At 40.1% G+C, this 13,979-nt stretch overlaps 1 protein-coding gene across 3 annotated transcripts in view; it reads right to left on the minus strand.

Annotated features, from left to right (window-relative positions):
* FAM214A (family with sequence similarity 214 member A) overlaps positions 1-7,303 on the minus strand; it is a 97,859-nt gene extending 90,556 nt beyond the window's left edge. Inside the window, exons 1-2 of one of the 3 annotated variants that reach the window (XM_034993771.1) lie at positions 7,182-7,303; positions 5,938-6,054 (exon numbers count right to left, since the gene is read on the minus strand). In XM_034993771.1, coding sequence (XP_034849662.1) covers positions 5,938-5,953 — 16 coding nt within the window. In that variant the 5' untranslated portion in view covers positions 5,954-6,054; positions 7,182-7,303. Of the gene's footprint in view, positions 1-5,937; positions 6,055-6,374; positions 7,156-7,181 lie in introns of those variants that run through there. The other 2 variants (XM_034993772.1, XM_034993770.1) reach the window with 2 other exon arrangements.
* Between the last annotated feature and the right edge of the window lie 6,676 nt (positions 7,304-13,979).

Consider the following 13,979-nt stretch of genomic DNA (forward strand, 5'->3'; position numbering starts at 1 on the left):
TCCCAGTATCTTGTGATATTTTAACATAACTCATTCCTATCCATCAGAGGATTAAGAATATATACCTGAGCCTGCTTCACATCAGGGCAAGCCCTCTTGTTAGCTGTGCGACCTTGGGTAACTTGCCAAATATCTCTGTGACTCAGTTTCATTGATCTATAAAATGGAGCTGACAAAAGCATCTACTTCCTCGGGCAACTGTGAAGACTACATGAATTATCCATGTAAACTACTGGGAATAGTGCCTGGCACATAGTATGCACAAGAGTTAGCTGTTATTATTAATATTACCACGATCACCTCCACCTGGGAATTTAATAAAAGGCTGCTCTACTTAATCTAGTCAACATTTTTCTTTTCCTCAGACATCTGTCATTTCTATTGTTTGATTTGCATTGGCATTATAACAATGAACTATTTTAAGTAAATAAGCAAGGCAACTAATTCCCTTGCTATTCTTTTTTTCTAGGTCTTACCAGTTCTTTCCTTTTTCATTTGCCTAGGAAGGAATTGCTTGAGGCTAACAGGGTTGCAGTATACCCGAGGTAAGTTCTTAAACTGCTGTAATACTAAGGCTAGGGGCGCCTGGGTGGCTCAGTCGTTGGGCGTCTGCCTTCAGCTCAGGTCATGATCCTGGAGTCCTGGGATGGAGCCCTGCATCGGGTTCCCTGCTCAGCGGGAAGCCTGCTTCTCCCTCTCCCACTCCCCCTGCTTGTGTTCCCTCTCTGTCTCTCTCGCTGTCAAATAAAATCTTTTTTTTAAATTTTATTTTATTTTTATTATTTATTTGACGAGATAAATAAATAAATCAATAAATCTTTAAAAAAATAAATAAATAAAATCTTAAAAAAAAAAAAATACTGGGCGCCTGGGTGGCTCAGTGGTTAACCGTCTGCCTTTGGCTCAGGTCATGATCCCAGGGTCCTGGGATCGAGCCCTGCATCGGGCTCTCTGCTCAGTGGGAAGCCTGCTTCTCCCTCTCCCACTCACCCTGCTTGTGTTCCCTCTTTCGCTGTGTGTGTCTCCCTCTGTCAAATAAAGAAATAAAATCCTTAAAACAAAAAACAAAAAACTAAGGCTAAAGCCTAAACTTGTATTATAATAAAAAGGATGAGGGGGGAGTCTTAGTTCACTAGGCTGCTGTAACAAAATACCATAAACAAAGTGGCTTATAAACAACAGAAACTTATTTCTCACAGTTCAGAGGCTGGGAGATCCACAATCAAGGCACCAGTAGATTCAGTCTGGTGAGAGCTGGCTTCCTCATAGATGACCATCTTTTCACCATAACTTGAGATGATAGAAGGGCTTTCTTGGGCCACTTTTATAAGGGCACTAATGCCATTCATGAGGTCTCCATCCTCATGACCTAATCACCTCTCAAAGGCTCCACCTCCTATCACCATCACTTTGTGGGGTTAGGATTTCAACACATGAATTTGGTAGGAAAGGGGGAGGAGACACAAACATTCAATCTATGACGGGGAAAAATTAAGACTACTCCTCTCAGTTTTAACTTCAGAAAACATCTAATTGTTTGGTATTTTGTTTGTGGAACAGGTTTTACACTAATAGTGTTTATTTAAGAATGATAAATGGCCTATAATATGCATTTAAATATGAATTGAAACAGTATATTTAAATTATTAATTTATTGATGATTTACTAGATTTTATAGGTCTTAGTCTTTTGTAATTGTTGATAAGCTCAGATAACCTTAGAATTGTCTAGTGAAAAAACTGTTTCTAACCAAAGCATAAAGCATAGCAAGCGAACATTTTTTAATTAAAAAGATTTTTTATTCTACTAAGATTTTCATACAATACGAAAAATTTAGGACTTCAGAAATACCACACATATATAACACAAGTAATTATTAAACATTAAAACATAAAATATTTTAACTGTTTCTATGTAAAAGCCATGCTTTAGACTTCTAATACTGGGCATTCAATATCTATCTAGGACTAGGTCCAAACTTTGCATCCTTGGGTATAAGGTAGAGTAGTAACATTGTTGACCTCCCAGCTGCCCAGCTCTGGTCAGCAGTTAATGCATTTAATATATTTAAAAATCTATTCCCAGGAAGCTTAGTCCACCCATTCCACCCCCTACATTTTAAGCTATAATTATAATAACAAATGAAGTATAAAGAAATTATACATATATGTGAAGCATCCTTTCATAGCTTTTATGTTTTCTCAGATGACTACATATTAAAAGCCGATTAAATCTGCTTGAGCCTTAGCAGATTGAACACTATGAATACTAAACAGAACAAAATATGAGGTTATTGCACATCTGATTATTTTTCCTCTGTTGAACATTATTTTGTAACTGGCCAACCATTAAGCATCTAAAATGTCTTAACATGATAAAAGGTACCATTTATTTGAAACCTACTATGTCCTAACCATGGTCATATTTCATTCTAACGACTATAAGTTAGGCTTATTCCCACTGTACACAGAACCTGAGACTCTCAGGGATTAAATAAATAGATGAAGATTACCTAGCTAGCAAGTAATGGAACGAGGAACAAACGTAGGTCTGATGTGTTAATGATATCATCAAAGACTCATCTTTGGCTGCACTGCCCAAGTAATGTTATGTAACTACTTAAAAATTTAAAAAAAATTTTTTTAGGGGAGCCTAGGTGGCTCAGTCGGTTAAACATCCGACTCTTGATTTTGGCTCTGGTCATGATCTCAGGGTTGTGAGATCCAGCCCCTACTGGGGCTTGGTGCTGTGCGTGGAGCCTGTTTCTGTTTAAGATTCTCTCTCCCTCTCTCTCTTCCCCTCCCTCCCCATTTTTTTTTTTTTTTACCTCAGACTATGGTAAAATACTATAACTACTGTGAAATGTAGCTATTATCCTATACAGTAATGTCTTAGTTATCTGAAAGTACAGTAGCTCTCCTAAGGGAAAGCTCTCACTTTCCCTTAATCAGTTAGCAAGATCCACCAATGCTTTCCCTAGCCTCCATAAAGCAAACTGGCAGACCATAGCAGCGAATAGGGCACTTTCCAGTTGTCTGCACATTTCTATTTCTTCTAGTTGAGTTGTATGCTTAACTAGAATTTGGTGTTTGTTCTCAAAAGTTGTTTATGCCACCCTATTTATAATAACTAATTTATTTAAATATTATACAAACCAATGAAATGAGTGCAAAAAAGTTATTTCTGTGAAAACTGCTGAATGCTTTGGAAAGAACATATTTGATGAATATATATTCCTTCTTCCTCCAAAACAATTTCCTGTTGACTTCTGTGTACACAAGACACATGTAAGAGTCTGTGAAACATTAATAAATTTTAAAATGTTTTTAAGTGTAAAAGATACATCCTCAGATTGCTCTGCAAAGTCTTATTCTACTTTTAAGAAATCAAAACTAGAAATCTCAGGGGAAGGTGGGGGGGAGACTAGAAATCTTAGGTGTATATTATTGGTGTGATTTATACAAGAAAGATCATATGTAACTTTGAGAAACAGACCCCATTTTACCCCCCAAAAGAACCTTGAGCATAGATAAAAAGATGGGTGAAATAATTAAAGCTGTTATTTTTATGGTTCCTCACTTAAACCGACCTTTTAAACTAGTCAACCAACTACTTATTTAGAAACTCTCTGAAGCTCAGCTGTATCCCGCTAAGCAAATATCTCAGTCTCTCTCTACATTAGAATTCATACACTTTACTCAGATTCTGAAAGAAATCTGAAGGGTTCTCCTATTTACTCTTATTTTATAGAGAATTCAGTGTTAAGTATGGTTACTGAGTTTTCTAGCCCAGAGACTAAAAGCAGTGAAATTAAGAGGCAAGAATAAACATTTTAACAACAAAGACTGTTGATAGCATGAGAATTTAAAAATCAGATCTTACAAAAAAAAAAAAAAAAACAACAGGCTGAAGTGATTTAAGCTAGAGGCAAAAACAACAACAACAACAAAAAAACCCCCCTCAAATTTAAATAGCTCTATTGGGCATTTCTAGCCCTATTTTAGAGGTCTGTCCACATATCATGATTACAATGGAAAATATATTTTTGGCATTTAAAGAGTAAAGTTTTAATTATACAGAAAACTCACAGTTTCTTAGACACCAATGTAGAAAAAAGTGAAATATTACTGTCATCTAGCTAAGTATTGCCCATCATTATGCCTTTCTAACTGCAGGTCAAGAAATCAATTCAGTGGGTTGTGACAGCAAATTTTAAAAATAGAAAGTAGAACAGAAAATACAAGACCACACTCACATAGTGTGAAAAGCTTATTTCTGCTTATCTGTACTATTTTGCAAAATAAAAGATACTACTTTAAGGCCATGGGCCTGAAGACCCATATTATTATTATGAAATATAGTCTCAATACTAAAGTTGCAAATCTTTACATCATAATGCTAAGGAAAACTACAATTTTCAAGAGAAAAAAGTCACTTCTTTGAGTCTTAATAAATGTATATTTTTCCTAGTAATCAGTATGTACGTGTATATATACTACATAGTATATACCACAGTGTGTGTGTGTGTGTATACACACAGATATATACAGATATGTTATATATGTTATATATATATATATATATATATATATATTATTGTGTTTGGTACTAGTTTGGGCTAAAATAGAGATGTATGCAAATATTATTTTTTAAGCTGTTTACAACCTTAAAGCAAATTTTAACAACAACAACAAAATCCAAAACAAATAGCAACTTTGATTTTATTTGCTTGTTTATTCTGACATGCAATTACTGATCTTGGGGCCATTTTTCCAAAGTCACAACTTTCCAAAAGTCTCAACTTGGCATTCTACACAAGCAACCTCCTTAGTAACAATACACTTGATAGTATTTCATGCATACATAGCTGATTTTAAGAAACAGCCAAACACTTAAAACTAATTTAAACCACTAATGTAAGTATGGCTTTCTCCACTTCTTTCTAGTGTGTTTTATTTTTTATTTTTTAATTTTTTTCCCTAGTGTGTTTTAAAAGACACTATTACCAAAGACATATTTTAACCAGAAAAGAAAATTTGTCTTTTAATACACTTTGAAAAAAATATGGACATAACAACCAGTTTATTACATATCTTTTTAAAAATGAGCATTTAATTCATAGGAGGCTAAATTAACATTTCTAATCTTAAAGGCTTAACTCTTGTCATTTAGTCCAGCTCCCTACCAAATACAATAATCCTCTTCCAACAGTGTTGCTTAGTATCAAACCCCCATCTGACCAAAAAGCCTTCACTCCTAACTACTACTATATTAATAACCTTCTCAACTTGGTCCTTGCCATTAATCAAACGAAGATTGATAGTTTTTAATTCCTTTGAAGTCCTTGAAAAACACAGAGTATACGTCATTCTCATAAATCCAGAAAATACAGGTTTAGAAAGGAAATGACCCATTTACTTATACTGATATTTAAATAAGCCCCTGGAGTACTTTGCAAACTTTTAGAGTTTGCCTAAAGCACAAAAATCAGCTAGTAAAAGCAATAATCATAATAAAATACTTGTCAACTCAACCTTAAATTTTCTCAATTTATCAGGTTCAAATTCTCAAGGGTGAAAACGTTTTTAAACTTTAAAGCTGAAGTTAGACTGACTTTACCTAAAAATGAGTATTGTAAATCTAAAATGATGCCAACTACTGTGGCAACAGATACAAATGCCCTTCCTGATAATCTCATTTTGAGTTACACTAGAGTATCTCTTGAAACTACTACTTTACACTTCTGAAGAATATATCCTCCCATCTAGATCCTAACTTTCCTTCCACATGCCCTTCTCTATCTCACCAGCTGGAACCTGTAACAGAAACAAGCAGTCATATGTAATGGACAAATAATTGATCCTGCTACAAAATTAGGTTAACACTTATAAAATGGGGCACAGGGAAAAAAAAAAAAATCCTACTTAAGTCATTTACCTCGGTCTGGCTTCATTTTCACATCCAGTTTCCACCCAGCGTGCTGTAAAGTACACTTGGGGGCTCCTTCAACCGGCTTGCCGCTGATTCTGCGGGTACTGCTCCGTTTTCAAAATGCTAAAAAGGACCAAAATAAAATTAATCTAGTCCTGCTCCGACACCCGGATCTTGCAAGAAACCTCCTGTTAACAGGCCTCTTCCCGGCACTAACTACGATGACAGCACCATCGGCAGCTCTGAAAAAAGCAAAACTCTGTGCACCGCCTCCCCCATCTCCTCGGGCCCCAGCACCCCTCTTCCCCGCCCGTGTGCTCTCCAGGCCAAAGTGTCCTTCCTTGACACAGCGTCTCTGAACCAAAGAAAGATCTATTTATAACCTGGACGTACAGGCAAGGAAGAAAAAAAAAAAAAGGTTCAAGCAACACAAGCTAACTAACCCCTTCGTAAAAAAACGCCGCTGGGAACAGTGGCACCTCCGCAGGGGCTGGTATAGAAATTCTCCGTCCTGCCGCCTGGGCGCAGGAAACTCCTCAAGACCCCAGCGCCGCGCCAGGAGCTCCGCCCGCCCCGCAGGGCCTCACCTGTGTAATTACCCTCTGGCTAGCCTTCCTGTGGCAACCGCGGCCAAGTTTACACAATAAAAGGGTCGAGAGAAACGCGAGTCCTCTCCTCGAGCCCAGCCCCCCAGCCCCAAACGAACTCTACTGGGCTGTCCTGGGTCGCCCCCCGGCCAAGCCCCCAGCCCTGCGCGGCCAGGCCTGAGGTCGGCCCCGGGCGCGGTGTTTACAGCTGGGCGCTCGCCCCTGCCCGGCGCAGCCTGCCCTCCGCCGGCCCCTTCCGTCCCTCCACGGCCCCGGATTTCCTTCAGCCCCGGCGCACCGAGCGCAGCGCCTGCCCCTCTCCCCGCCGGAGAGTTGTTTTCATGGCTCCCCCCACCGACCTCTGCTGACTAACTCGCTCTCCTCTCCCGTCCCAAACCCTCCTCCTGTCGGCACTTCTCTCCGCCGCTCGCCCAGCAGCTCACATCACACTCCCACCTCAGACCCGAGGCTCCGGGAGGCGCAGGGCCGGCAAGAGCGGAGGGTGGCGCGCAGCGGCCCCCGGGGCTGCGTCAGAGGACCATGGGGGCCCGAGACCGCAAGCCCGACGCGGCGCCCCGGCGCCCCTGTGGCCATGCACCCCCGCCTCAGCCGCCGCCTCGCTCCGCTCCCAGCGCTCAGCCCGTCCCCCTGCCCGACTCGCACCCGAGCCCCGCGGCCCCCGGGCTTCGCCCGCCCGTCGCCCCGGCCGGCCCGCTTGCCCCACGCCTCTGCCAGCTCCTCGCCCGCCCGCTGTCTCTAGCTCCGGCGCCCCAGCTCCCGATCCCCCTCGCTCGCCCAGTTCTTTCTCTGCTGTTTGCCCTGTCAAAACACTGCCCGGGTCACGTGTCCCAACAACAGCCAACCCAGCGCTCGTCACTTCCGCCCCGGCGGCCTCGGCGGCGGGCGCCCGGTTGTTATGGTAACGCTCCTCACGCCCCGGGGCCCTAGCCCCGGGGCCTGGGTTTCGGTGCAGGTGCCGGGCCGCTGCAAGAGCGGGGGCGCGGAAATGGCAGCTGCGAGGGGCCGGCGGAGGCCGGGAGGCTGGAGAGGCTGCGCGGCCCTGCCCGCGCTGAGAGCCGGCTGCTGGGCGCCTGGGACCGGGGCTCGGAGCTGCGCTATTAGAGCACAGGGTAACTGGGGAGATGTCATCCAGGGCCTGCCCCAGACGTGAAGGATAATTATAGTCTCCTCCTCCTCCACTTGGGATGTTGGCTCTGGGTTGTGGCCGAGCCCGAGTGGATTGCAGCACATGGTGGAACCCGGGTCTAAGGTGGTAGGGACAGAAGAGTGGGCAGCCGTGCGCGTCAAGGAGTGAGGAGTTCAGGAACGAGAAGCCCCCCTCACCCTAGATTTCCCCAAATCACTAGAGATCTTAGTAGGATTCAGAACCCAAGCTCCTGAGATACTCCTTTAGCTGTGCTAAAAATAACTTTTACAACATCTAAAACACTGACTCATGGCGGAGGACACTTTTGACACCGTGTTATTGTTGAGGAGCTGTAATTTTGTTGTCCTGTAACAATGTGACATGATGACATTTCGTGTTGTGATGTCGTGTCATCACTTAAGCACAAACAGATGACAAGGATCTGCTGTAATTAAAAAAAAAAACAGTCCTAACAAGGCTGAAGCTATTAGCTACTCAGTTTATAGACAGAGTACGTATGGGGTTGTGAGCTTAAAACAGAGACAAAGAGAAGTACAAAATTTGCAATGCTCTTTGGTTTCATCTGAAAAAGTTTTGTTTTTTTTTTTAGAAATAATTTTGCATACGAGAATCAAAACAGGAAAGTATTAGGGTAAGTCTGAAGGTGATTTGCGTTAGTCTTTGTACTCTTCTGTGGTTTCCAAAGCCCTACAGTATGACTTTTACATCAGAAAAGTTTTTTCTAAAGTACAAGATTGGAAATTGCATTTTTTTTGCCATCTATCAGATACAAGAAATTTTAATTATGAAAAATACTAATTTTCTAGAGGTTTTGATATGTACAGTAAAATTACATTGGCAACTGCAGTGATTAAATTTAAGACTGTATCTAACCCAAACAGGGCAGAACATTCAGGAGGGTAACATTTCATTTTCAGGGAAATGTCCTGGTATCATGAAGATGAAACTTCTGACAAATGGCAACAGTTCCATAATCTATGTAATTGCTACAAATGTTAACTTCCCATGGATCTGACTTTGATATTATTGAATACTGTATTATGTAGTTTCCTTTATGAAATTTTACTTGTTGTACAATCACTTCTCAATTAACCTTGGTAATGGGAGACAGAAAGAACACTTCCAGATAATCCAAAATCCTAAATTTAGCACAACAGCTGGGACCAGATAACAGCTATTGTAAAAGGCTTAGTGGGTGAACAGATCTGGGAGCTAGATCTGTCATTTAGCTCCTCTTCCTCTGCCTAAATGGCAAAAAGTATAAAGACCAGAAAAATGTTGAGAGCAGAAGCCGAGAATATTGGATAATATGGAACACAAAGAAGAGTCACTTTAAATAATTAAGTTTTAATAACACATGGATAAATGATGATGCCTGAACATTTGTTAGACTAGCTTTTTATTAGGAATCTTAAATCTGTTTAATAATTGGAGATCATTATGGCAAAGGAAAGAGTACTTAAAAGAGGTATTTTTTACCCATTCATTATTCCAGTTGTTTCATTCACTTAGCACACACTTACTGAGCACTCACTATTTGGTAGGCATACGCTAGTCTCAGAATACAAGGTGATGAGAAACAGGGTCACTTCTCTTACAGAGCTCGAAGTCCTGACTACTATAGTTGCATAGCTTTGGTCAAGTCACATTCTCTAGCCTTCTTTCACCTATACAAATGAAGTGTTTTGACTCTCACAAAAGCTAATTCCTTTCCTTTCTAATTCTAAAACGATTCTATAACTGCATAAAACATATCCAGAGTGGGCTGGAAATAAGGACCTTCCCACAATGGCAACTCTAAGTGTTGGTGATAAATGTGTTTGCACTTTGGGGCACCCAAGCAAAACAAACATCACTGGTTCCTACTTGGTGAGGGGTTAAGGGTTGGTGAGGCAAGGAAGTCAAAATAGCTGACAGGAACCTTATCCTTTTTCCATCTGATTTGCTCTCCATTTTGCTTTCCCCTAGTGTTCCAAAGACTTATAATTAACTTCAAAAAAGTTAATTCATCTTCATCAAGGACGTAATCCCCTCACCTTTTACAGGTTTTGCTGAAATAGGCAGTATATAACAAAATTGTGTTATTTAATGGAGGTCTCTCTAAGTTCTTTTACTGGCTGAGGTGTTGAGGATAACTGGTTTGCTCACTTTATTAACACAAGGCTGTTACTGTTACCAAGGTCATGGAACCAGTCCTGGCTACCAGACTTAGCTCCACCAAAGTAGAGATGGGTACCCTTTTCTTCTTCTATCTCTAGCACCAAGCACAGAGTAGGAGTTCAATACATGTCAAACTTTATATTGACCAATAAAGTTTTCTTGTACATATCCATAAACTGTACCCCTAATACTGATTGGCATTTTATCCCTAGTGGCTTAAAGCTAGAGAGTTGGGAAATCAGTGGGTGGCAAAAACTTCATATGTGAAGGATACGTTTTCATTGTCCTTGTGGTATTGTCTCATAATAGTAGGAACATGTTGTGGGTTGAACTGCGCCCCCCAAAATATTATGTTGAATTCCTAATCCCTGTACTTGTGAATGCGACCTTATTTGGAAATAGGATCTTTGCAGATGTAATCAAGTTAAGATGAAGCCATATTGGATTGAGGTGGGCCCCTAAATCCAACTAGTTTCCTTGTAAAGTGAGAGCGATTTGAAGACAGAGGAGACACAGGGAAGACGGTCATGTGACAAACAGGGACTGGAACGATGCAGCTGCAAGCCAAAAGAATGCAAAAGATTGCCAGGAGCCACCAGAATCTAGTAAGAGGCAAGGAAGGATTTTTCCCAGAGACTTCATGGGGAGCATGGCCTTGCCAATACCTTGATTTCACCCTTTTCACTTTCAGAACTGTGAGAGAATAAATTTCATTTGTTTTAAGCCACTCAAGTTTGTTGTATTTTGTTACTGTAGCCTTAGGAAACTAATATAGTACTCTAGCAAAGAATATTGCCATAATTTTTTCTTGGCCTCTAAGTTGTATTGCTGATATTGCAAATGTTCTGAAGTTCCAGGCTCTGAATGATCACCTAAACATGGAGATCTTTAATTCTGTAAAAACTACAGTAAATCAATTGCAAATGTGAAGGAAATTGCTCAAGTATCCCAAAAGAACAACTTTGTGACCTACAGCTAAAGGATGGTTATGAATATGTGGTTGAGAATCATCACATGAAATACACTATTTTAAATATGGTGCTTGGTAAATCTGTTTCATCATATTTTCATCAAGTTGATTTTCATCAAGTTTTTCATCAAGTTTTGTGGAAATAAAGAACAGTAGAATTAACTTAAATGTGTCAATAAAGCTAGTCTTGCATAGGGAGTAAAAATAAATAAATAAGAATATGTGTACTTTTAGTTCTTGAAGCAACAAGAAGAAAGGCAAGCTATCTTTTCCAAGGCTAACTTGCTTCCAGTGATTCATTAAATTCACTGCAGTTCATTTGTTTCTAAGGGAGAAAGATTGGGGAGTTGTTGCTAAGGTACTGTTTACTAGAAACAATCCTTTACCTTCCCTTAACTCGGTTGGCTGGTCTTTTTTTTTTTTTTTTTTCCTTTTTTCCTGAGGCTCCTGTTTGTCTACCTTCTATAACCACAGGTATAAGAAAATGAAAAGTGATTCTTTCTGGTTCCTATCTTCAGAAGTGACTACAGTACTTACAAATACAAAAGCTAAACGTCAAGTCATGGAAACCCTTATCAGATTTGCTGAGTTGCTAGAGGTCTCTGAGTCATCAAGATTTAAGATCTTTTCAAAAGTTAATAATTGTTCATGTTTGTGACAGTAACTGTGCTCAGCACTTCACATATACATTTGATCCTGATGCCACCTTCTTATCTTGTGGATTAGGAAATTGAGGCTTAGAGGGATAACTTTCCCAAGGCTATAGTTAATAAGTGGAAGGAGTCTGCTTCCTTGATGGCCTCATCTAATGTCTGTAATATTATGAATAGGTTAAATTATTCCAAAATTTTCAAGTGGGGAAAACTAAGGCTCAGAAACATTGAAAATGGTTGCACATTTTATTTTTTTGGTTGCACATTTTAGACTGTAAATTGGTTTATATAGACTTGGGCTTATTGCTTTGAGATACAAGTTCCACATAGAATGGTTCTGGTTGTTTTATTATATATAAACTCCAGGGACACCTGGGTGGCTCAGTTGGTTAAGGGTCTGCCCTTGACTCAGGTCAGGATCCCAGGACCCTGGGATCAAGTCCCACACCAGGCTCCTTGCTCAGCAGGGAGCCTGCTTCTCCCTCTGCCTCTGCTGCTCCCCCTGCTTACGTGTGGTTGCATGTGCGCACTCTGACAAATAATAAAATCTTAAAAAATTTTTTTTAATGAATAAACAAACAAACTCCAAAGAGCAAATAGCCACACAGTTAATAACAGTAGCTAACATTTCTTGAACACTTAGGTGGTAAGTACTATTCTGAATGCTTTATTGGGATTAGTTTGTTTAATCCTCACAACATCTCTGTGAAATATTACTATACCTATTTTATAATTAAACAGGAAAAGGGAAGTTAAATAACATGCCCAAGGTCAAGCAATTAGGTCAAGGTCAAAAATGTCAGACCAGGATTCACACTCAAGAAGCATGACTTTGGAGCATAAGTTCTTAATCACTACCTCCTATTGGTCCCGTTTAGTTTGGTTTTCCACCCAAACCCTGTCCTTTCCTGCCTCTGGGCTTTTGCCATGTCCCCCAGCAAGGATCCCTCCCCAATCCTATACCTTTCTGGATGTTCAGGGCCCAAAGTCTTACCATGTGTTCTAGAGCCACACTCCAATCTTTTCCCTGAGCACATATTTATGACCTTAAAACTGCCTATTCATTTTATCTTTTTAAAAAATATATTTTATTTATTTACTTGTGAGAGAGAGAGAGATCATGAGCAGGGGGAAGGGGTAGAGGGAGAAACAGGCTCCTTGCTGAGCAGGGAGCCCAATGTGGGACTCGATCCCAGGACCCCAAAATCACGACAGCCAAAAGCAGACGCTTAACTGAGTGAGCCACCCAGGTGCCCCTCATTTTATCTTTTTAAAGGGCAGAGATGAACTGTGACCTCAAGTTCCTCTGTAGTTCTTGAGTGGCACCAGACTCAGCACAAAGATTTAAATATTGAAGAAGACCTAAAACTATCACTGTTCTCCAGAACTGTTCCAGCCAATCAGTAGCCACTAGTCATATGTGACCACTGAGCCCTTGAAATGTGCCTCATGAAAATGAAAAACTGAATGTTTAATTTTAATTAATTTAAATTCAATAATGGGCTCTTGGTTTCATTATTCGAAAATGAGGTATGTTTGGAACAACTTGGAACAACAATGTTGGTATGTGAATCTACTTTTTCCAACTGCAAATTTTAGGAAATCTAAATATAGACCAATTATTTCTAACAAAAACGCAGCACCTAAACTGAAATGTGCTGTAAGTGTAACACATACACCAGATTTCAAAGACAGTAAAAAAAAAATATAAACCATCTCTATTAATACTTTTAAGGTATTGATTTCATATTGAAATGATCATGTTTTAGATATGATCATATTTAGATATTTTTAATTTTTTTTTAATTTTTATTTATTTGACAGAGAGAGACACACACACACACACACAGTGAGAGAGGGAACACAAGCAGGGGGAGTAGGAGAGGGAGAAGCAGACTTCCCGCTGAGCAGAGAGCCCGATGTGGGGCTTGATCCCAGGATCCCGGAACCATGACCCGAGCCGAAGGCAGACGCCCAATGACTGAGCCACCCAGGCGCCCCTAGATATTTTTAAATTTTAAAAAATATACTGGACAATGTAAAGTTACATATGTAGCTTACATAATATTTCTTTTTCTTCTTTTTTTTGGTTTGTGTTTTAGATTTATTTTATTTTATTTTTTATTATTTTTTTATTATTATATTAATCACCATACATCATTAGTTTTTGATGAAGTGTTCCATGATTCATTGTTGCGTATGACACCCAGTGCTCCATTCAGTACATGCCCTCTTTAATACTCATCACCAGGCTAACCCATCCCCCCACCCCCATAATATTTCTATTAGACAGGATTGCTTTAGGATTTGGTGGCTTGGCAACAACAACACAAAAGACATTGGAAAATCAGTTGTTCTCCTCAACCAAGAGAGGCCTTTGAGCAATGCAAATTTTGAGATAAGGGAACTTGCCCCTTGTTCTTGTCCTATCAAAAGTTCCATGCATCCTAATGGGACTGGAGTCCACCACAACATGGTGAGAGTGCACCTTAAATTTGGTGAGCATAGCA

The sequence above is a fragment of the Mirounga leonina genome, unplaced genomic scaffold, assembly GCF_011800145.1.
Source record: "Mirounga leonina isolate KUSES-001 unplaced genomic scaffold, KU_Mleo_1.0 Mir_91, whole genome shotgun sequence".
In the NCBI taxonomy this organism is placed as follows: Eukaryota; Metazoa; Chordata; class Mammalia; order Carnivora; family Phocidae; genus Mirounga; species Mirounga leonina.